This window comes from Heptranchias perlo, chromosome 5 (genome assembly GCF_035084215.1).
Source record: "Heptranchias perlo isolate sHepPer1 chromosome 5, sHepPer1.hap1, whole genome shotgun sequence".
Classification (NCBI taxonomy): Eukaryota; Metazoa; Chordata; class Chondrichthyes; order Hexanchiformes; family Hexanchidae; genus Heptranchias; species Heptranchias perlo.
The window spans coordinates 38,578,336-38,600,889 of record NC_090329.1 but is presented as its reverse complement, the minus strand read 5'-3'; the positions used below and the strand labels follow the sequence as shown (position 1 = coordinate 38,600,889).

At 41.1% G+C, this 22,554-nt stretch overlaps 1 protein-coding gene across 1 annotated transcript in view; it reads right to left on the bottom strand.

Annotated features, from left to right (window-relative positions):
- Positions 1 to 1,896: 1,896 nt before the first annotated feature.
- e2f6 (E2F transcription factor 6) overlaps positions 1,897 to 22,554 on the bottom strand; it is a 28,488-nt gene continuing 7,830 nt past the window's right edge. The window contains exons 2-6 of the mRNA XM_067984241.1: positions 19,334 to 19,538; positions 14,835 to 14,993; positions 12,119 to 12,233; positions 8,514 to 8,688; positions 1,897 to 4,668 (exon numbers count right to left, since the gene is read on the bottom strand). Of these exons, the coding sequence (XP_067840342.1) occupies positions 4,649 to 4,668; positions 8,514 to 8,688; positions 12,119 to 12,233; positions 14,835 to 14,993; positions 19,334 to 19,538 (674 nt within the window). The 3' untranslated portion in view covers positions 1,897 to 4,648. The remainder of the gene's footprint in view (positions 4,669 to 8,513; positions 8,689 to 12,118; positions 12,234 to 14,834; positions 14,994 to 19,333; positions 19,539 to 22,554) is intronic.

Sequence of the window (22,554 nt, the reverse complement as noted above, 5' to 3'; positions counted from 1 at the left end):
AGCCTCAAATAGAAATCTTCACTCCAGAATTTGCCACCTATGTTCCTCTTCAGCATTCCTTCAGATATAATCTGTATCAAGAAATAAACAGACATTTTGAATTGCTTTTAATACAATAAAAAGGCAGAAATGCCAGATGAATAAACAAAACAGACAGAAAACAGAAAATATTTCAAAAGTATCTCCAAATTCTCATCGATTAGATTTATAAAATATTTGTTTAAATGATCACAATATTAAGCTTATGTTTATCCAGAGAATCAGATCCAACAACTTCATAGCACTGCCCAGTATAAGAGGGAAAATCAATTTCTTTTCAACATCCTAAAACAAATATGCAGTAGAGCAGTTCTAGAATTGCCATCAATCTTCAGGGAGGCAGTGTATTAACATCAGAGAAGAACATGTTTGGATATACTGCATAAGGAAAGGTGCCATCCCTTGCACCCGTTTGCATTTGAATTGCAGCTCAACATTTTTCACCTCCCATCCTAGAAAAACATAAATGGCTTTAATTTTTGAGCGCAACCTACTGTGAGGATTTCTTCTTTCCATGGGTTTTTGATGAAAGGCCAACAAAATAAAATGTTGAGTTCTTGATAGAAAAGCTATCACAAAAACATATGGGGGTGGGAAGAGAGAAATGATGACTACATGTGTATTAATTCAAGAACATGACTCTAAGCTGCTACCATTAGTTCTTTTTCTCCAACCAGCAGATGCAACCTTAAAATTTGCACTGCCGCATGGTGGTTACAGAACATCACTGTTCTCACCCAAGTTTCTTTTCAAGCTCTCCAGATAACTTACCCACCATATAGAGAGTATAACAATTAAACAAAATAATACTGTAAAATAATTTGGGAACTAAGTTCAATATAAGCTTTGCTAGTACAGTATACCATGAAAAACAAATCAAGGAGAGTGGGCAGTACACTGGTATAGCATAGCCCTTTCACTCTGGGATACAGGTTGGGCTCCACACTGATCAAAAATTTGGGGCACTTCCCCAAGTAACCCAGCTCCCTGTGGGTGCAAGTCCACAGCACGACACAGTTAAACACAAAGCAGCGATCTCACTCAGAGAAGGCAAGAAGAATGACTGGTTTGGGAAATCCTTTTTTTAATATTCATAATAGCACAGCAGAGGATGCTTTATTCTGCACCTGGCTATGCTACGCCTGACTTGAGAGAATGATGTCAAACAGACACTTGAGGCACATAACACAAGAAACTCCCAGGGGGCAACTTTAACAATGCCTAATAAAAAAAGTGATGTAGTGAGTACATGTAAACCTATTGATGGTTTTTAAAAAGAAAGCAGAAGCCAGTCATCAGTGTTTAGTACCTAAATAAAAATACAGTAACCTTAGGGGCTGTAATACATTTTGCAATAAAAAAAACTATCATATTTAATGTGTCATTTCCATTCCAGTATTTATTAGGTTATTGTATGACTTTTAAAATCTAAACAATACAGGTGTATATAATGGGGCTATTATTTCAAGGATTCATTAAAAAAATTACATAAATATTGCAAGGAAGGGTCCACATGGAAGTATAACTGGTTATTTCTAGTCAGTGACCCACCCAATTTGAGAAACCCACTCTTTTCTCCCAGAGGCTTGCAACTCCCCTTGTGAAATGATTCACAAACAACTTGGATGTGTCTGCCAACACCTCTCCCCAGGCTTTATATTTATCAGACATAATCCTGTCCCCACCTTGAAAAATGGACACAGGTGTCTCACTATTATTTTCTATTCTATGTATATGTCACATCACTGAACGTAACTATCTGCAAATGGGTCGTATTCCCAGATATGCAATACAGCTGTTACCGTCTCTCAAATCCTAAATAAAATGTTTTAAAAAATTATACCCCACACAAAAACGGCAGATACCAAGTTCATGATTTTATTACACAGCTCAGAAATTTTAAAAAACACATTACACAGTATTTATATTGACATATCAGCACAAAAAGTAGACTTCAAAAAGCATTAAATTATAACTGCATGTCTAACAGCAGGCTGGATCACGACACAATCAAGTTAAATTCAAAATTATGAGGAAGTTCATCTAGATAAATTAAGTTGGCAATAATTACAATTTATTTAAGGAATAAGGTGTAAAAATGTCTAACTGAAGTATATCTTCAGATTTTATGTACAGTACTGTAACTTGCCCATTTTGTAATCTCAGCAGCAATTCTGCCTTTTATAAACACAACACAATTTAACATTTGCAAAAGAAGCTCCCAAGTTTGCAAAAAAGGTAGTGTTACAATGGAGAGACTTTTGAGGCAGAACCATGCAATTTTCACCTTTTTGCAATTTAAACCACCAGGAAGCCAGCCGCAGCTCTTAACAATCGGAGGCATTAGCAAGTGATTAGCAATTGACTGAGGAGGAACCCAATACTGTCACAAGTGAAGGGGAGACAGCCTTAGTGTATTTAAAGTGAGAAAAAAAGGTAAAATGATTTCTCGTGTCATGTGAAATTCTGATATCTCAGTGGGTAAAAATCTGAGGCAGGGACAAGGTTTCTACTATCCTCATATCAAATGAGGTAGAAGGTAACAAACCCTTTAATTTGAGCTAACCTGATCTGGCCTCCTTGTTGTGTTACATACAAAAGCTTAAACCTACAAAGTTACAGGTTTTGGAAAAAAAAGTCAATTTATACAGAATAAGATCAGGGAGATAGGTGGTACTGCCTGGTCAAGCTAAATCACACCAACGCTGGCTGTGGAGTTTCATGGTAAGGGTTTAGCAATAGGGACGATTACTGCTCTTACGACTTAGGAAACCTGATTTACCCACCCCCCCCACCTCCCCCTAGACCACTTTTTAGGGTGGGGGGGGGGGGTGGTGGGAAGAAAGGAAAAAAAAAATAGGTATTTCCTAGCACTTTAGCAGCAAGCTTTACCTGAGTTATGCTTGTTTGAGGAATTGAATGTTTAAGGCTGAGCTCTTCAGTAGCAGAGGAAAAGGAGCCCCTGCCACCACATTCATTTCACGTATTGGTTTCCTCTGGTCTTAACTGTATTTATCACAGAAACAGAGCTTTCAGCCATACCTAGGAAGCTACTCAGACTACAAAGTGAGGCTTTGGATGAAGGGAACGTATCTGAAGTAATATGTGATCATCAATATGGAGAACTAGTCATACACTTTGATTTTGGCATATTCAAAACATTTATTCACTTTCAAGGTAAACTCCCTCCTGTTTCCCATCCCCTCTTAGTTGATCTGGGTCACATACCAACTGTGATTGAGGGGACAGATGATCAACCTGCAGTCAGGCTCCATCACTGCTCCTTTGACTCAACCATGAAAAATTACACTAGTGGCATAGTGGTAACTTTCCTGCCTATTTTCACTCCCTCTCTGGGGAATTGCCTGGTCTCCAATTGCCACCTCGTTGCAGAGAAGGAATTGAATTCAGAAATAAGTGATGTGGGGGGAGGGCAACATTTCAGTACTCAATGTAACAGCAGGCTGGCGTCCCAATGTGCTACCCTGATATTGTTATGGCCATTGAGGCTTTTTTTAAATTAAAGATATTGCTTGAACACTTACCCTTAGTGTTTGAGTAAAATAAATGTAAAAACATGATGATTTAATGTATCAATCAACAGGACCTTTCTATATAGAAACCATATTCCAAGATAGTGGTTTAGCAATGTTGGCGAAAAACAGAGCGTCATTTAGCAGAGTTTATTTTCAGACAGGGTTTAAACATGAAAAGGTGCCAATGATTTTTTTTACAGCTTTCAGCTTCTTTGAAAATCTGATGCAGTTTACACAAAAAACTGTAAAAAAAGTTTAGAACAAAAACTCCACCTTAAAAGATGGCAAAACTATGCAATATTGGTTGAATAAACTTTCTCTTGCAACAGAGCTACTACTGGGCTCTCAGTGCCGGGACAAGATCACATGGTTCTACCTTCAGTCTAATAAAAGGGTACAGTGTCGCTTTGATTTAATTCAGTTGGAAAGGCAACCTAATCCTACAAAAAGAACGGGAAATGGATTTTACTGTACTTAACAAATTGACTGTAGTTAATAGGTTACACCGAATAATGCTTTCTGTACACAGTGGCGATGTGAAAAAATTTGTAGTTTTCTAGGTATCAATTTTTAATCATCAAATTTGTTCACCCCAAAGATTTTACAGCAAATGAGAAAATGCTTACTGTACACATTCACAGATAAGATTCTGTAAATTTGTTGATATTTTTCATGATGCATTTTTCATCTATTAAAATATTTACAAAAGCTAATTTTACCAAGCAAGTTATCCTCCAATTCACATTTTTCCAAAACTACGCCTCAACTGATCTACCAAAAGTCTTTGCCAACTGAAACCCTTGATACTAATATTTTCCTGACTATTGTGCAAACCCACTTTACTAATTCTTGGTAATGTACAATAAAAGTGGATTGCAACTGTTTGTACATAATTTGTCAAGACAGACAGACTGCATGCCTTCACAAGACACCTGTATTTTTCTTTTGGCTCCTTAAGCAGGTTTTTGGACCAGTTGTCAGCAACAGAAAATCCAAGATGTGTCATAATTAGACACTGAAGGGTCCTGGTCTTTAGAATGTTAAACGATAGTGCTGCATAATTACATACATCATCATTCTGTAGGTTTTTGCTCTGGAATAAAATAAAAATAATTAAAATATACAAAAAAATACAAACAAAAGATTCAATGCAGAAACCTGTACAATTTTATCCTAGTGTGATTTAATAAACTGGACATTTTAGGGTCGCCCCTCCTCCAATTTTCTAATCTTCTCTCATTCTTTCCCAAAATCACTGCCTGCACCAATAATCCTCCAGTAACTCGTTCAAGTGGTCATTCTTTATGGGTGAGCCTCGAGTGTCAGCTTTGTTCAGACGGCTCCAGTTTCAAGCCCTACTCCGAGAATTGAGCACACAATCTAGGCTAACTGCATTATTGAGTGTAAGATGGCCTTCTAGAATGATGAGAGCAAATAAGCCAAGGGGCATTATTCATCCAAACTCATTTAAAAATAAACCATAAGACCTTTTTAAAAATATAAAATAGACAATGAGTAAAACAAGCTGCTCAATAGTAGAGGTGACATAACTGATTCTAATGACATTATTGGCCAACATTCATACATGCACTTGCCAGCAGGGTTCACTAGGTAGTTCTCAGCAACAAAAGTCCTGGCTGATTTTTTTCTAATTCCAAGGGGTTTGAGGCTAGTTATTAACCTCCCTACTGCTGCTCCATTATGATGTTTAAAAAAAAATTAAAAATTCTTCATGTGGCTCCATTTTTGGAGCACCGTCTGCTCAGGTTTCTCACTTGCTGTTCATGATACAAATTTGTGATCTCAAAGAGTGCCATTTGGGGAATTGGCTAGCAACGGTGAAGGGTCAAAAAAGAAACAGAAATCACCTGCCCACGTTGCTTTCAAAACCCTCCTAGTGGTTAGGGTTGCCAACTCTGATTGGACGTATTCCTGGAGGTTTTATGACATGACCTCCCGCTTCCAAATGCCCATCCAGTCCTTTTTCCCCATCTCCAAAATTATTATAACCAATCAACTACAGTTTTTTTTTAAAAATGGATAAAACTTTTTTTTTAATGCCCCCATGATTTTTCTCCTGGGTTGCTTGGAGCAGTGTCCAGGGGATTAATCTTTAATTCTTGGGAGACTCCAGGACTATCTTGGAGGGTTGGCAAACTTGCTGGTGATCAGTTGCAGAGTTGTATCAGTTTACACCTCAGAACAGTATGCAGAATTCTGAAACAGAAAGGTATTTGGAAAGGTCTGGTGGAAGAAGGGAACCATTCTTCCCTTACCACAGAAACTAAATAATCACATTCACTCCCTTTTTCATTTGAGAGCCATAATAATATATCTTGTTTGGATTTAACCCAATAGATATTAATGGAATGTACTCCAATTAAACCCTACAATTGTCTTATTGAGAAACTGGGAAGTATTTAATCTTTTAAAGATAATGAGCACCGGGAGCTGGGGATAAGTGAAAGAACCAATGTTTCCTAGTTCAGTCTTGGAAATGGCAGGTAACAGTGGGAAGCCAGTCACCATTTCAAGTTTAAAAAACAATTTTGGAAGAAAACTATTCTGAAGAGATGTTTTAATGACACTGCCCTAAAAATATAATACACAAGATGAAACATAAAATAAAAAACTTTAAATAACTAGTTACTTGTTCTAAGGAGGTCTAATTAATTTATAGACAGATCATGTTACAAGTTCCAACAGGAAACAAAATAGGACAAGCATCAACAGGATTAACAGTAATTAACTACTGGCATAACTGAAAACTAGGTAATTAATAACTATGAAAGACACACAGAACTCAGTGTGTTTATTGACATCCAGTACAAAACTCTGAATGGTGAGCAAAATTATGCAGGCCAATTCACTAGAGATTTATTCTAAAAATTAACCAATTCTGCTATGTTTGGTCTACAGTACACACTGAACCAACACAACAACTCTCTTGATAGCAAAGTAATTAAAGGCACTGCTCATTGTGAAGTAACTGTTTTATTCAGGATGAAGGTGGAAACTGATTAACCAATTAATTGTCCCATTAGCCTAACTGAAATCACAACTGGTAGAACCAAGTTGAAGGGTTACAATGAGACTTTAACTTATCTTTTCTCTTTACAGCTGTTGGTTGATCTGCTGTGTTTCCATCATTGTCTGATTGTGAAACACAGCTAACTGAAATGCTGGTAAGATCACCAAATCAAACAGAATAGTCAACTGACTCAGGTGACTACTGTTTATGGTATGTCCAACCTACCAGCATTTCAGTTGGCCCAGACGCTTGGCGGTTCTACTGGCACACAACAAAGCCAGGGGCGGGGGCGGGGGAATGTTATTATCAGCCACGCTTCCTGTTCCTGATCACTATTCATTGACTCCTGCTGGAAAGTACACATGTAAATATCAGATAAGGAGAGCATCAGGCTTGGTCATGGTGGGCCCTCCATGATCACATGGCCTCCCAACGCTCACTGCCTACATTCTTGTGTGACTCATCAATTGGACAAGAGGACCATTGACATGTGTGGAACTGAATGCCAACAAAATACAAATACCGTATTCTTTTGAGACTCACCACGGGGGAAGGAAGGTACAGGGTACAAAGTTCCTGAACTATTGTGTAGTCACATGACAATTGGCAAGCTCAGTGATTGGTAGGTATACAAATTGCACACAGTTAAAACATTCATCTTTTTCTTCAAGAAATCGCTGTTATAGCACAGATTAAATTGCAACTGGTATAAACTGTGAGGGAGTACAATTTATGTAAAAGGCTCTATTCATTTTGTTTCCGGGTATGTGTGTATCTCTTGCCCCCTCCCCCACAAAAGAAACTTCTATAATCACCACAAACAAACTAGCAATCTGCAGTTCATAGATGCAATAGAAAAATAATTCTTATCAATGTTCCATAAAATCTAGAACTCAAGCCTCACAAATCAACACAAGTGTAACTACAGTCCAGGGTGGTCGGGGTTAAAACCTATGTCCCAATACAACCAATCTTTTGCTCAATGAATAAAAAGTCATAGGCGTAAATTGTGATACCTGCACTGTGATTTTTTTTTCAAATGGTAATACCAGATAGAAAAACAATGGCAGATTTGGCTAATTCACACTCTTGGGGAATGATTTAAGCCTGGAAAAACAGGTGGGCTAGGGGCAGGAGGGGCAGTAGCAAATACAAAAATCTAAAACCTGCTCATTTCCAGTTTTCATGGGGGCGGAACGAGGGGCGGGCAACCAACCCGCTCTCAGGTGGTGGGTCGGGCATTAAAAGCTTCTCAGGAGGCTGCAGGCCTCCATTTTCAAAGCTTTTTTTGATTTTAGCCTTGGGGGGCCGGGATTCTCCGGCCTTCTACTTCAAGCCACGTGAGAGGAGGCGAGAAGGCCCGATAAATGCAAGTGCCTTTATAGCACAGCTTGTGGGCCCAGAGGAGCAGGAGTGCTTCTCCCAGGTCCAACAAGCCTGCCTGCAGTGACCCCCCCCCCCCAACCATGATCGCTGACCCCCCCCATCCCATCTAACACTTACCTGATCACATCCTCTTCTCCCGTCTGACTGAGAGTCAGCCTGTCAATCAGGCTGGCCTGTCGGGCGACAAACTGGCAAAAAAAGATGACGTCCTTACGCCAAAATCGTAAAGACATCCGGGAAACCCATATTTCTGGGTTTCCCCATCAGGAATTCCATCCCCCCCACCCCCTTCCTGGTTCTAGGCTAAAATCATGCCCCTGATGTGAGAATTAGTAACATCTACCCTTATATTCCCATCTAGTTTACTGTTTTGAACTGGCCAATATTCTTAAAATTTACCTTGTAACTTCTAATAAGTTTTTTACCACCACCAAAAACCTAGCAATCAAATTTTAATATGCAACACCGCAAGTAAAAATTCTGTTCATTCCATCTAATAAGTGAGACATAAGCAGCTTCACCTTTATCAGGTGGTAATGCTACTGTGTCATCTGTAGCTGAAGAGATTTCTTTATTCTCGCTGGTTGTGCCGTCTGTACCCGTTTTAAGAGGACAATGTTCTTCCTGGTTTTGCACCTCACATACAAAGACATCAATTGGTCCTTCAGTACTTTTTATATGAACCTGGATTGTTTCCTATGCAAACAAAAACATTTCTTTTAGAATTCTGAAAAGGGAATAAAATGCAAATGCTATAAAGAAAAAGAGAGATTATATTTCAACATGGTCCACTTAATCTTCAGTTGTTCTACAAAAACTGTGTGAAATTGTCATTTAACAGAAAAAAAGTCAAAGGCAGCAATGAGTTTATGAAATAGTCCCACAAAGTCTTATAACTAACTGCAGATAAAACAAAAGTTGTATCATACACTTTTAGTTTAGCTTGCATTATCGTCTGCCTGCTGCTTCATTAATCCAGAAATGTGCTCCCTTGGCAATAAAAGATGTAGTCCACAAAGCTGGACCCCTACTCCATTACAACTCTGGTTAAACTTAATGGTTAATATGAAATACTCTACTGTTCCCATTGATGGGTCAATGGGTAAAAATGACACTGAACCAAACATACCAGAAAGTTCCTGTGTTCAATCACAGGTAAGAGCTTTGTAGTCTGGAGGATGACTGATGACATATGGTCGCCTGAAATATCCAACTTCTGAAAAAGGCAGCACAGACAAGGTGCCCCAAGGTGGTATACAACAGTTTCTTTTTGGTTCCAGAGCTTGTGTTCTAAACCAACTCAATTGGATAGGATGAAAAGTCTTTCATCTTGAAATTAGTAATCCTGAGAGAAATGAAATCTGCAAAAGGACCGTTTTAGTCCTTCTACTAACTCCAAACAGGTTCAATAATGAACTAAAGGTTTGCACTGTACATTCCTCGAGTCTAGTGTTGGCAGCTGAATGGAGGGAATGAAACTGGTAGACCTCTTGTGTTCAACTGATTTGCCTCCTCATGGAACTATTAGTTCTAGAGCACCAATTTCCCACGTGTCACTGCAAACTCTTCCCAGGAACCCTCCAACTCTGAATGTTCTTCCCTGCTCATCCTGCTCCTCAGTTTCCCACCAATGGACACCCTGGAGCAAGGTGTAAGAGCTTCCCCCACCTACACAAACAATCTTGTCATGACCTCCAGGAAGCCACAGTGACAATGTTAATACTGAGATTTAAACTTGGGTCCTCTGATTGAAACCATGAAGTTGCAGCTACTGGTCATTAGAATCATCCCATTCCTATTTTTTTTGTGTTCACAGAAGCCATGAATCTCTGTTCTGGAAAATGGAACACATTCCCATTCTGGACACCCAGTATCAGCACTGAGTGTGGCCAAGAACCCATCAACATACCTGAACTCCATTTTCATGAGAGTACTCAATAGTAATCTTTAGAATGGTCAATGTACTGAGAATTTGTGTGGACCCATGGAACATAACTATGCACAGAGATGGAAACTTAACTGTGATGGATTTAAATGCAAAAAATTACCATTTGATTTTTAAGGATGGCAAAACACAGATACACACATGCATTTTTTGTCTTCCCTTTTCTACTCCCTGGGACACACATCTCCCTGCATTTGAAAGGGCAGGGTTAGTAGTCTGCTCCCAAACCACTGCCAATGTTTCGCTTAGCCGTTTGACAGGAAATGCAGGACAGCAGTCAGTGGAGATGATCCATTTTAAGATGCTAATTCAACATTAGCTTACAACTGTATTCAGACAGCTCCAGGCCAACAGATATGCTACAAAAACTCAGTACCCACGGACCAGTTGAACCAGGAACACTTCTCACCACGATGGACGTCTCGGCACTATACACCAGTATCCCCCACGATGACGGCATCGCTGCGACAGCATCAATACTCAACACCAACAACAGCCAATCTCCGGAAGCCATCCTACAACTCATCCGCTTCATCCTGGATCACAATGTCTTCACCTTCGATAACCAGTTCTTTACCCAAACACACGGAACAGCCATGGGGACCAAATTCGCACCCCAATACGCCAACATTTTCATGCACAAGTTCGAGCAGGACTTCTTCACTGCACAAGACCTCCAACCAACACTATACACCAGATACATCGACGACATTTTCTTTCTATGGACCCACGGCAAGGAATCACTAAAGAGACTACACGATAACATCAACAAGTTCCATCCCACCATCAAGCTCACCATGGACTACTCCTCAGAATCAGTTTCTTTCTTGGACACACGAATCTCCATCAAAGACGGGCACCTCAGCACCTCACTCTACCGCAAGCCCACGGACAACCTCACGATGCTCCACTTTTCCAGCTTCCACCCTAACCACGTCAAAGAGGCCATCCCCTATGGACAGGCCCTGCGAATACACAGGGTCTGCTCAGACGAGGAGGAACGCGATGGACACCTACAGACGCTGAAAGACGCCCTAGTAAGAACGGGATATGACGCTCGACTCATCGATCGACAGTTCCGACGGGCCACAGCAAAAAATCGCATAGACCTCCTCAGGAGACTAACACGGGACGCAACCAACAGAGTACCCTTTGTCGTCCAGTACTTCCCCGGAGCGGAGAAACTACGCCATGTTCTCCGCAGCCTTCAACATGTCATCAATGAGGACAAACACCTCGCTATGGCCATCCCCACACCTCCACTACTCGCCTTTAAACAGCCACCCAACCTCAAACAGACCATCGTTCGCAGCAAACTACCCAGCTTTCAAGAGAACAGCGTCCACGACGCCACACAACCCTGCCACGGTAACCTCTGCAAGACATGCCAGATCATCGACACAGATACCACCATCACACGAGATGACACCACCCACCAGGTGCATGGTTCATACTCCTGTGACTCGGCCAACGTTGTCTACCTCATACGTCGCAGGAAAGGATGCCCCAGAGCATGGTACATTGGCGAGACCATGCAGACGCTGCGACAACGGATGAACGGACACCGCGCAACAATCGCCAAACAGGAGGGTTCCCTCCCAGTCGGGGAACACTTCAGCAGTCATGGACATTCATCCACCGACCTTCGGGTAAGCGTACTCCAAGGCGGCCTTCGAGACACACGACAACGCAAAATCGTCGAGCAGAAATTGATAGCCAAGTTCCGCACCCATGAGGACGGCCTCAACCGGGATCTTGGGTTCATGTCACGCTACACGTTACCCCACCAGCGAACAAATGTTATCTGTTTTTAATATAATGGGTCATTTGCTGGCTCTCTCTGCCTTCCGGATGTTTCTGCCTCTCTCTGTGTTTTTTTTTCTCTGTTTTTTTTTCCCTGTTTGTTTTTTTGTTGAATGTGTATTCGGGGGTTCTGCAGATGACACCTCTCTGTCTGAACACGGTGATTGCCTTGGCAACGGGCAGTTGCAGGGGCAGTCTGTAAACACCATGTATTATTCAATATGTATAAATGCGTAGGCTTCAAGGAGATCTTGAAACATTTACCTGAGGAAGGAGAAAATCTCCGAAAGCTTGTGAATTTAAAATAAAATTGCTGGACTATAACTTGGTGTTGTAAAATTGTTTAGAACAAACTGAAAAGGTTAACATGCATCTTACCTCTTTAGGAACAGGTACTTCCAGTTTGGTTTCTTGGGGAGCTTTGATTGCAATTACAATCTGTTCTTCGAAGGCCTGAATGCTGTGTATGTCCTGGTAAGTTACATATGCTAGCGTATTCCTTTGTTAAGTTAAACTAATTGCAATACAAGTGGAAAATAGAGTGATTTTAATGATACACTGATGTAATATTTCAAATAAACATTTACATGAAAAGTTGTAGAAGCTTTGCAAACACACTAAGGTGAATTCAAGTTTAATCATACTAGTTTGATGCAGGTTTATCCCAAAACATAGCTAAATAATATCAACAGATTTTAAAGGTAATTATGCAACTAGTTTCTTCCAGTTACTGAAAATTATTTCAGGAGTGCAAGATAAAATGCAGAGGAGACTTAAATACACTCTTAACAACATGACTATTTAGTGTGACTGGGTTCACCAAGATGAGGGATGTTCCTTATCTACAAATTTCCCCATGGCCTCACTTCACCCCTACAACCCAGCTCAGACCCCCACTCATTCAAGTCTGGACTAGTTTGTGTTCTCTCACCCCTGTTCCACCATCAGTGCAAAGTCTTCAGCCATCACAGTCTTCATTTTATTCAGAGGCTATACCATGACTAGAGTGGGGAAGGGAAAACATCATGCTGATGCAGTGGCAGCTGTTTTTCTCTCAATTCCAGCTCAGTGGCATAATAAGTATATCTTATTAATATCTGTGCTAGGGAATGGAATGTCAGCATCAAACACTCCCAGATATGGTATAATGCAGTTGGATGCACAATGAAGCTCCGTCTACCCTGTCCAACAATATGCCTTAGCTCCAACTTTACAAGCATCCCAATTGCATTAGCACGGCATTTTCCATTTCTTATACAAGCAATGCTGTGGTTTAGTGCCAAATTAGTTCTGTAGACTCATCCAAGCAGGATTAAGACTACTCAAACTGATTTCCCATAGGATCCTTACAGTCAGAAGACAGAAAGACTTTCATCCCATCAGTGTGGGCTGGATATTAAACCATTTCCTGTGGTGAAAGGCCAACTGCACCATCCACCCCCACTTAATACACATTCTAACTAGTGATGGGTTTCACATCTTGCTCAACATGCATCATTATAGTATAATTAAATACTGTAGCCCTGTTTGACAGAATCCCCCCCAAAAAATTCTGTTTGTGGGGTCAGTACAGTGCAATAACCAGTCTACTTGAGGATCATCCACCTCATGCTAGCATCCACACTCTACAACAGAGACCTGCCCTAGCTGTCAGTTGAGTTGACTGGAGCAGTACAATACCTGCTAGCACTCTAGCTAGGAACACATTAGCTGCTACAACAGCACCCCAATGTTTTCTCCGCCACCCCAAAAAAAAACTACACAAAAAAGAGTAGCCACAGAGTGTTTCCTACTTTTCCTAAACACTGTGGCTACCTGAAACTCTATCCCTTGTATGTCAAAGATCAAATGCAAAAATAATCACTACTTATTGTACAAGGATTGCTAAATATATACGAGGCTTCAGGAAATGCAATTGTCCCATTGGTACTCTAACTACAATTTTTTTCCAAGTCTTTCAACATTTCCAGCAAGTGAAACCAGGAACAAATCACATTATTCTCACATTTTTATGCTAGATATATTCTCATCACCAGCTATAAGCGGACATCACATCCTCTACAATCCAGAGCATGCCCAATTATCTAACTAAATGCACAGCAACTATTGGAATGTACCAGGTGCTACTAAAAGATTCTCCTCTCTCCAAAAAGCAGACTAAATCTACACTCGTATCAGACAGACATACAGCCTCTAAACCAACGGTAAAACAGGTAAAGCAACAGTAAAACACAGTCAAATCATACCCATCACTATCCTCTTTGATAAATAAAATAATAAAGGTGCCATTCACTTCCTCTTTATATATAAGACTTCAAACAGAGGCTCCCAACTTACATTACAAAACAGGTAACAGCTTTTCAACTGACCTAGCTTCTCTGCAGTGTTAAACACAAAACTTTGCTGCTGGCTGGAAAGCTGAAACTGACTCTTGAGCCCATGAAGCCCAGTATAATCCAATCATTGGAGGCCCCTGGCTACAAACTATCCATCAAAGACGTCTATGGCCAATCAATGACCGTGTTCCCTTCTCAAAGGTCTTAGAAACAGCTGTCCATCAAACCCACTACCCCAGGCTCAACCTGATTCTTTGATCAGTGCCGAGGTGACTTGGGAGTATATTCAGAGTCACATCTGAACGAAAGATGACCATTCCCTTGGCAATAATGATCAGATGGCCAATTTTGGCTGACAAAAAAGTCTGCGAATGAATGCAATTGCTCTGGCCATTTATACAATTAAGACCTTATGACACCATACTGCGTTTTCCCCAGTACTTCACACCTGGTGAAGACGACTGTAACCAGCCTGATGATTTCTGAGCTTGTAGCTTTTCCTTTGAGAAATACTTGGTGTGTCTGTGCGATTTGAACTCCTCATATGCTGTTTCTAGTCATAATGAGTCCCAATCAAAAATTTAATACAGACAAAAAGTACATTTGTCATATCTACCTCCTTGAGATTTTTCTCCAATTATACTGCTACAAAACTTTTTTTTGTAAATAGGTGCCGTCCGAACAATGTAAAGAACTTCAAAGCTTTCAAAATAAAAGCAGACATGCAGTAGTAATTTCCTTAAGAACCAAAAGGATATCTTGCATTTTCTTTGTCTTCTGTTAATCTGTACAACTGATGAGCACAGTCTTTGATTAATTCATCTAGTGAATCCTCTACCGTGGTCAGGTCAGCCAGTTCTTTCTTCAGTTTCCGAGACTGAGCTTCATATCCTAGTCTTTCATGTGGATTTTTGCCTCTAAAATCAGAAATCGGAAAAATTATAATTCCACACTGGTTTTTAGACTAGGTATAATTTTTTTGTTTTCAGCAAGACTTTCAAGTATTGTTTCAGAAAGTAAAGCAATTGGTTAACTTTATTCAAAAAGTTGCAAGTGAAAATTATGTTAACACAAACAAATCCATTAAGTATAGAAAATTTACAAAGTATGTCTATTTAAAAAAAATAATTTATTGCTCCCCTGATGACTCAGTAGATAAAGACACCCCCAGGTGTTGTACTGAATCATATGGACTGAGCTCTCAGATTTCATTTCCTGTCTGTGCTCAGCTGAACTCAGCTAAAACAGCAACAGTCGTTGCGACGTCAACCATGAGCCTCAGCATCTCTGGGTGAGGAAGGAGGATGAAAAAAAAGACAGGGTTTTTATCCTGATTGCTATCCAGATATGCCTGCTGGAAAATGCGAATGCATGGACATCAGATGAGGACAGAATTGGGCTAGGTTGTGATTATCTCCATACTCAAATAGCCTTTTGAAGCTCGCCATCCAAGTTCAAAACGTGGAAAATGGCCACTTGAGCATGGTACTAGATTGCTTCCCGCAAGATAGAGAGGAAGGACAGAGTTACACGAGCTGTAACCTCCAAACAAACTAAAGCAAGACCAAAGATGAGTAAAGTAATTAATAAAGCCTTGCTAGTTGGAGATTCCATTGAGACACACTGATAATGAGATGAGTAAAGGGAAGTTCATCAGTAGAGCAGTTATGTGTTTTCCAGGGGCTAGGGTTTAGCACAAATATTGCAGATTAAAAAATTTGAAGAGAAAGAAATGTTTTTACATGCTGGTACAATGGTATAATGGACAATTATCAAAGAACTAATTCATCAGTACTCTTCCATGTTGAACACCACTTGAAGGAAGCACTGAGGGTAGCAAGAGCACAGAATATACTCTGGGTGGGGGACTTCAATGTCCATCACCAAGAGTGGCTTGGTAGCACCTCTACTGACTGAGCTGGCCAACTCCTGAAGGACATAGCTGCTAGATTGAATGTGCAGCAGGAGGCAAGAGAAACCATAAGAGGGAATAACCTACTTGACCTTGTCCTCACCAATCTACCTGTTGCCGATGCACCTGTCCATGATGGTATTGGTAGGAGTGACCACCGCACTCGTGGAAAGGAAATTCCGTCTTCATCCATTGTGTCATGTGGCACTACCACCTTGCTAAGTGGGATAGATTAAGAACAGATCTAGCAGCTCAAAACTGGGCATCCATGAGGCACTGTGGGCCATAAGGAGCAGCAGAATTGTATTCCACCACAATCTGTAACCTCATGGTCCGGCATATCCCTCGCTCCTCCATCACCATCATGCCTGACGACCAACGGTTCAAAGAGGAGTATAGAAGAGCATGCCAGGAGCTGCACCAGGCGTAACTTAAAATGAGGTACTAACCTGGTGAAACTACAACACAGGACTACATTCATGCTAAACAGCAGAAGCAGAATGCTATAGACAGAGCTAAGTGATCCTACAGCCAACAGATCAGGTCAAAGTTTTGTAGTCCTGTCATATCCAGTCATGAATGGTGGTGGACAATTAAGCAACTTACAGGAGGAGGGGGCTCCAACATCCACAATGATGGCGGAGCCCAGCACGCGAGTGCAAAAGACGTTCACAACCATCTTCAGCCAATAGTGCCGAGTGGATGATCCTTCTCGGCCTCCATCATCACAGATGCCAGTCTACAGCCAATTCGATTCACTCCACGTGATATCAAAGAACAGCTGAGTGCACTGGACACAACAAAGGCTACAGGCCCCGACAACATCCCGGCTGTAGTGTTGAAGACCTGTGCTCCAGAACTAGCAGCACCTCTAGCCAAGCTGTTCCAGTACAGCTACAACATTGGCATTTACCCGACAATGTGGAAAATTGCCCAGGTATGTCCTTTCCATAAAAAGCAGGTCAAATCCAACCTGGGTAATTATAGTGCTATCAGCCTACTTTCAATTAGCAGCAAAGTGATGGAAAGAGTCATCAGCAGTGCTATCAAATGGAACTTACTCACCAATAACCTGATCACCGATGCTTAGTTTAGGTTTGGCCAGGACCACTCAGCTCCAAATCTCATGACAACCGTGGTCTATGCATGGACAAAAGAGCTGAATTCCAGAGGTGAGCTGAGAGTGACTGCCCTTGACATCAAGGAAGCATTCAACTGAGTGTGGCACCAAGGAGCCCTAGTAAAACTGAAGGCAATGGAGATCGGGGGAAAACTATCCAGTGGCTGGAGTTATGCCTAGCACAAAGGAAGATGGTAGTGGTTGTTGGAGGCCAATCATCTCAGCCCCAGGACATTGCTGCAGGAGTTCCTCAGGGCAGTGTCCTAGGCCTAACCATCTTCAGTTGCTTCATCAATGACTATGCAATCATCAGCGAACATCCACATTTCTGACCTGATGATGGAAGGAAGGTCATTGGTGAAGCAGCTGAAGATGGTTGGGCCTAGGACACTGTCCCGAGGAACTCCTGCAGCAATGTTCTGGGGCTGAGATGATTGGCCTCCAACAACCACTACCATCTTCCTTTGTGCTAGGTATGACTCCAGCCACTGGAGAGTTTTCCCCCTGATTCCCATTGACTTCAATTTTACTAGGGCTCCTTGATGCCACATGGTCAAATGCTGCCTTGATGACTAGGGTAGTCACTCTCACCTCACCTCTGGAATTCAGCTCTTTTGTCCATATTTGGACCAAGGCTGTAATGAGGTCTGGAGCCGAGTGGTCCTGGTGGAACCCAAACTGAGCATCGGTGAGCAGGTTATTGGTGAGTAAGTGCCACTTGATAGCACTGTCGACGACACCTTCTATCACTTTGCTGGTGAGTGAGAGTAGAATGATAGGATGGTAATTGGCCGGATTAGATTTGTCCTGCTTTTTGTAGACAGGACATACCTGGGCAATTTTCCAATTGTCAGGTGGATGCTAGTGTTGTAGCTGTACTGAAACAGTTTGGCTAGAGGCGTGGCTAGTTCTGAAGCACAAGACTTCAGCACTACAGCCGGGATGTTGTGGGGGCCCATAGCCTTTGTTGTCTATTGTTGTATGTAGTTGACCAATAAACACAAGTGAGTGCATTTTGCAGAATACATGTAAATGGGAATTGCATTATATATGAAAAAAAGATTAACAATAATTCAAGCTGTGGAAGGAAAAATGCTACCCATTAAATAAAGTTAGCCAAGTCTTCCACATATCTTTTTTCACATATAGATTAAATTACCATTCAACACAACACACCATACCATCATACTCAAATTGGCCACCTAAGGACAAGACAATACCTTATCATCAGTGCTGCGCTAGCAAGAAGCAACACAGTACTGACACTTCATTGGATGTCATGTTGAGCAATGTCACTCAGGCATACGCAATGGCAGTAATCACCTGTAACTAAATCTACATGGTGGCTCTCAATTTTTGCTTAAATGATGCATCTTTGCAACGTGAGAATCTTGGATGCCTCAATCTAGAGAGAAAATTAAGTTTGCTAAAATCTTTCTATAGCCAGCCAATTCTTTTGGTTCTTGAAGTAATGCAATTCAAAATTATATGCAATCAGCAAAAGACATTGACCTGTTTTTATATCCTTTCCCATCCATACTGGGACACCAGATGTATTACGTTATCAAAACAGGTGGGGGGGGGGGGGGGGAGATCTGCTGCAAGAGAAACAGTACAATAGCAAAGAAAGAATCAGTTGAGGTGGGGTAAAATCAAAAACTGGGCAAATGTTATACTCAGTGGGATGAGAAACCCAACACTGAAGAATACAATCTAATATCATTGAGCACTTCCAGAATGGTTCCAGCACAAATGTGCCTTCCCACACCAGCGTGACATTTCCATTTCACATTATGGCCATCTTTGTGTACTCCAAGTAAGGCAAATTAGTCCCAATAATTGAGTAGTCTGTGCTGTAGACCTACTCATTGAGAATTAGGTTGAGATTGCCCCAATTACATATTTTGTGAACTCTTGCAGCAGCAGGTAAAGAAAATAAACTTTCATCTAGGCTGAATTCAAACCTGGACTCACAACAAATAAAATGTTTACAAAAGGTTTCAGTGAATAATAATGGGTTTCTGCTTGTTAGCTGCATTCACCTCAAAGTAAAGGGAACGTCAAATTCCAGTCAAGGTTATTTCGGGACAAAAATCAGGAAAGCATCAAATACCATGTGGTTTAGAGCCCACCTTTTCAATTGACAAACTGAAGTAGAGGTATATCCAATGAATATGGTTGAATCTCAAAAGAAACCAAACAATTTATTATAAAATGTCACTTACATCCATTCAATTAAGTTTTTGGATTTTTTTCTCACAAGACGAATCCCATCCAGTACATTGGTAATATCATAAACTCTTCTCTTTCGTACCCCAAGCACCCTTGCTACATCGTTCATGTCAAGAACACCATCAGGAGCTTCCTTCACAAGTTCCATAAATTGTTGAGTTAGGCGTACTAAGGATACGTCAAAACGTGGCTTTCTTACTGTTAAAAAGAGGAATATTAGATTACTCTTCAGTTTTCAAAACTAAAGCACTGGAAATATAATACTGAAATAAAATTCAATGAAAATGCAATTCAAATTAGACACTGGTATATCCATAAGAATGCTAAAAATGAGAAACATGTTGTTGTCAATGGTAAGGGCTGCCCACTCCAAATAATTCCATTTAGAAACAGAATATCCATAATGTGGAACTAAGGTATTTTTCTAATGCTATCACTTAAAGGGCAGACAGTATAATGTGTTATCACCAAACATTTTCAAAAGATTAATGGACTAGCCAAGTAGAAAAGGTGGGGAAGGTGAATGTAACCCCCATCAATGGAAATGGTGGAGTGCCATTACCATCACACAAATGTTAGCTGCCTTGTCAGCATCCTTGGGAAAGAGGGCAAATGTAAAACCATTTTTCAAGGTGAAAGACTGAAATATATATCTGTATATTCATCACTGTACACGATTTTCTCTATCTGCTTATCACAGGCTGAGTAGTGTCCACTCTTGATACTCATCCTCCTGAAGCAAAAAGGCACCTACAATATTTTTTTCTCCTCTTCTTCCTTTTTCAGTTGATTTTGTACTCTCTCTTCCAAAAAACATTGTCTCCTGGCTGGTTCCACCTGTACTATGCCAAATGACCATTCTTCATGTTTGAACTTAGATAGCAAAGGTTGGAATGCTATTCTACCCATGTGGGGCACAAAGTTGCAGCCATCATATCTTCACCCACCATATCTTCACTAGAGGCTGCTGATCAGAGGAAGCCCTGGCTGTTTGCTCCTTCTACTCAGGGGTGCTGAGGCCAATTGTAGCATCTTACTACTACCCTGAGTGAGCACACGTAACTCAGTAGAGGCTAGGGATTCAACATGAGTATGTCAGCTAATCACTCCCGTAACTAGCTAAACCATCAGGGGAATCCACTAACCAACAGAGTCTACCCTGTGCACTTCATTTACCTCTACATCAGCAGACAGCACAGAAAATCTGAACAGGATTGCTTGTCAGGCAACAAAAGAAGAATGGGACATGCTACAGAGACAGTCCCTCAACCTCCAAAATACTTCACTGGCCGTGAAGCACTTTAAGATGTCCGGCGGTCATGAAAGGGGCTACATAAATGCAAGTTTTGTTTTACGGTGAACTGATACTGGGATCAGCTCCCAGCCATGCCTGCAACTGCACACTTGTACCACCAGATGGGGCTTCAAAAGCTCTAGTTCCTAGGTTTCTGGACATTTTCAAAGACCGAGGAGGAAAAGTGAATTTTAAACAGTTATAAAATGATTATTGTGTGTTTCTGAATGCTTTTCAATAATAGAATATAAACTTTCCTCTACGTTTCCCCCCCATACACAGTGTTCCCTGCAGGAAGCATCTGCTATTCCACTGCATGGTCTTTGATGAGGCTGCCGTGGGTCTTTTTTCCTCTGAATTTGCTGTTTTATGCAAATAGTGGGGATTTCAGTTAGGGGCCTGCTCTGCTTTTGCTTCTGGGGACAGTAATATAGTGCTTATGTTACTGTACTAGTAATCCAGATGGACTAATAATCCATAGAACGCAAGTTCAAATGACACCATGGCAGTTTGAAAATGTGAATTCAGTTTAAAAAAAAATTGGAAACAATAAACTGGTATCAGTAAAAGTGACCATGAAGCCGTCGGATTATCATAAAAGCCCAACTAGTTCAGTAACGTCCCTTCGAGAAGAAAACCTGCCACCCTTAGCTGGTCTGGCCTATATGTGATTCCAGTCCCGCACCAATACCCTCTGAAGTGGCCTAGCAAGCCACTCAGTTGTATCACACCTCTACAAAGAATAGCATTGCAGGGGCACCTTCAACTCAAGCGCTGCAGCAATTCAAGAAGGCACCCACTACGACCTTCTTGTGGCAACTAAACATGGGCAATAAATCGCCTTGCCAGTGATACCCACATCCCATGAATTAATTTTTTAAAAATCTGGTTACTTATGCGCGCTGCTGACTGCTCCCATTGGCCGTGGCTATTTCTCCACTACCATTGTGGTCTACCTCTGCGCCCACCCACTGCTACCCTTAATCGTTCCGCTGGCTTGCCAAGCCTGTACTCAACCAGCACTGTTCCGTGCTCCTGTCGGCCTCGGCCATTTCTCAATGCTGCTGTGGTCATTGACTGTTTCTCCTTCTGCACTCAGCCAGATAAATAGCTATAATGATCATCCCTTGAAGAGATTTTAAACTACTAGACATTTTAAAGCAAAACCTCAGCTACTAAGGACCAAAAGTGGCTTAACAAACAGCTGCCTCCACATTCTTTAAACTTCAAACAACCTTTGCGTAACCTTAGTTACTTAGGGATGCCACCCCTTGGTTAATACAATATAAAAGAGCACAAGACATTAAAATGCCATGCATATGTATAAAACATGACCACTCCTGCAAATGTTAAAATGGGAAATAGGTAAGCTACATTTTTTAACTCTAGATATATTTTCATCTTCTGTGTATCAGACTATTCTTGTAAGTAAATCCTTGCACCCTTAATAATGATTACACTTGGCCTGATAATTTGGTAAGTTTCATTGGCCCCAATTTTCAAAAGAAATTGCGGGTGTGTTGGGGGCTGCGAAAATTGGGGAAATCCCCAGCAGGTGAGGAAGCCGGATCCAACCCGCCGACTTCCGGGTTCCCCACAGACGCGTCTGTGTGCACGTGCCTCACGAATGCCAAAGTCCCGCCGGCAATTATAGCCGGCAGGATGATGGTTAAAGAACCAAATGTACCTCATTGAAGTACTTAAGGTACTTTATTTCTTACGTAGTAGATAGTTAAAATGATTTTAAACTTACCTGGGTGGTTTTCCCACAGCTTCCGATTCATGCCTGGTGAAACCAGGCATGAAGGGCCGGATCAGGCAAAAATAAACTAAATAAATTAAATATAAACACTGCACAAAGTTAAAAAACAAAATAAACCTACCTTTCCACCCTGTTCCGATATCTCCATCTCCGATGTC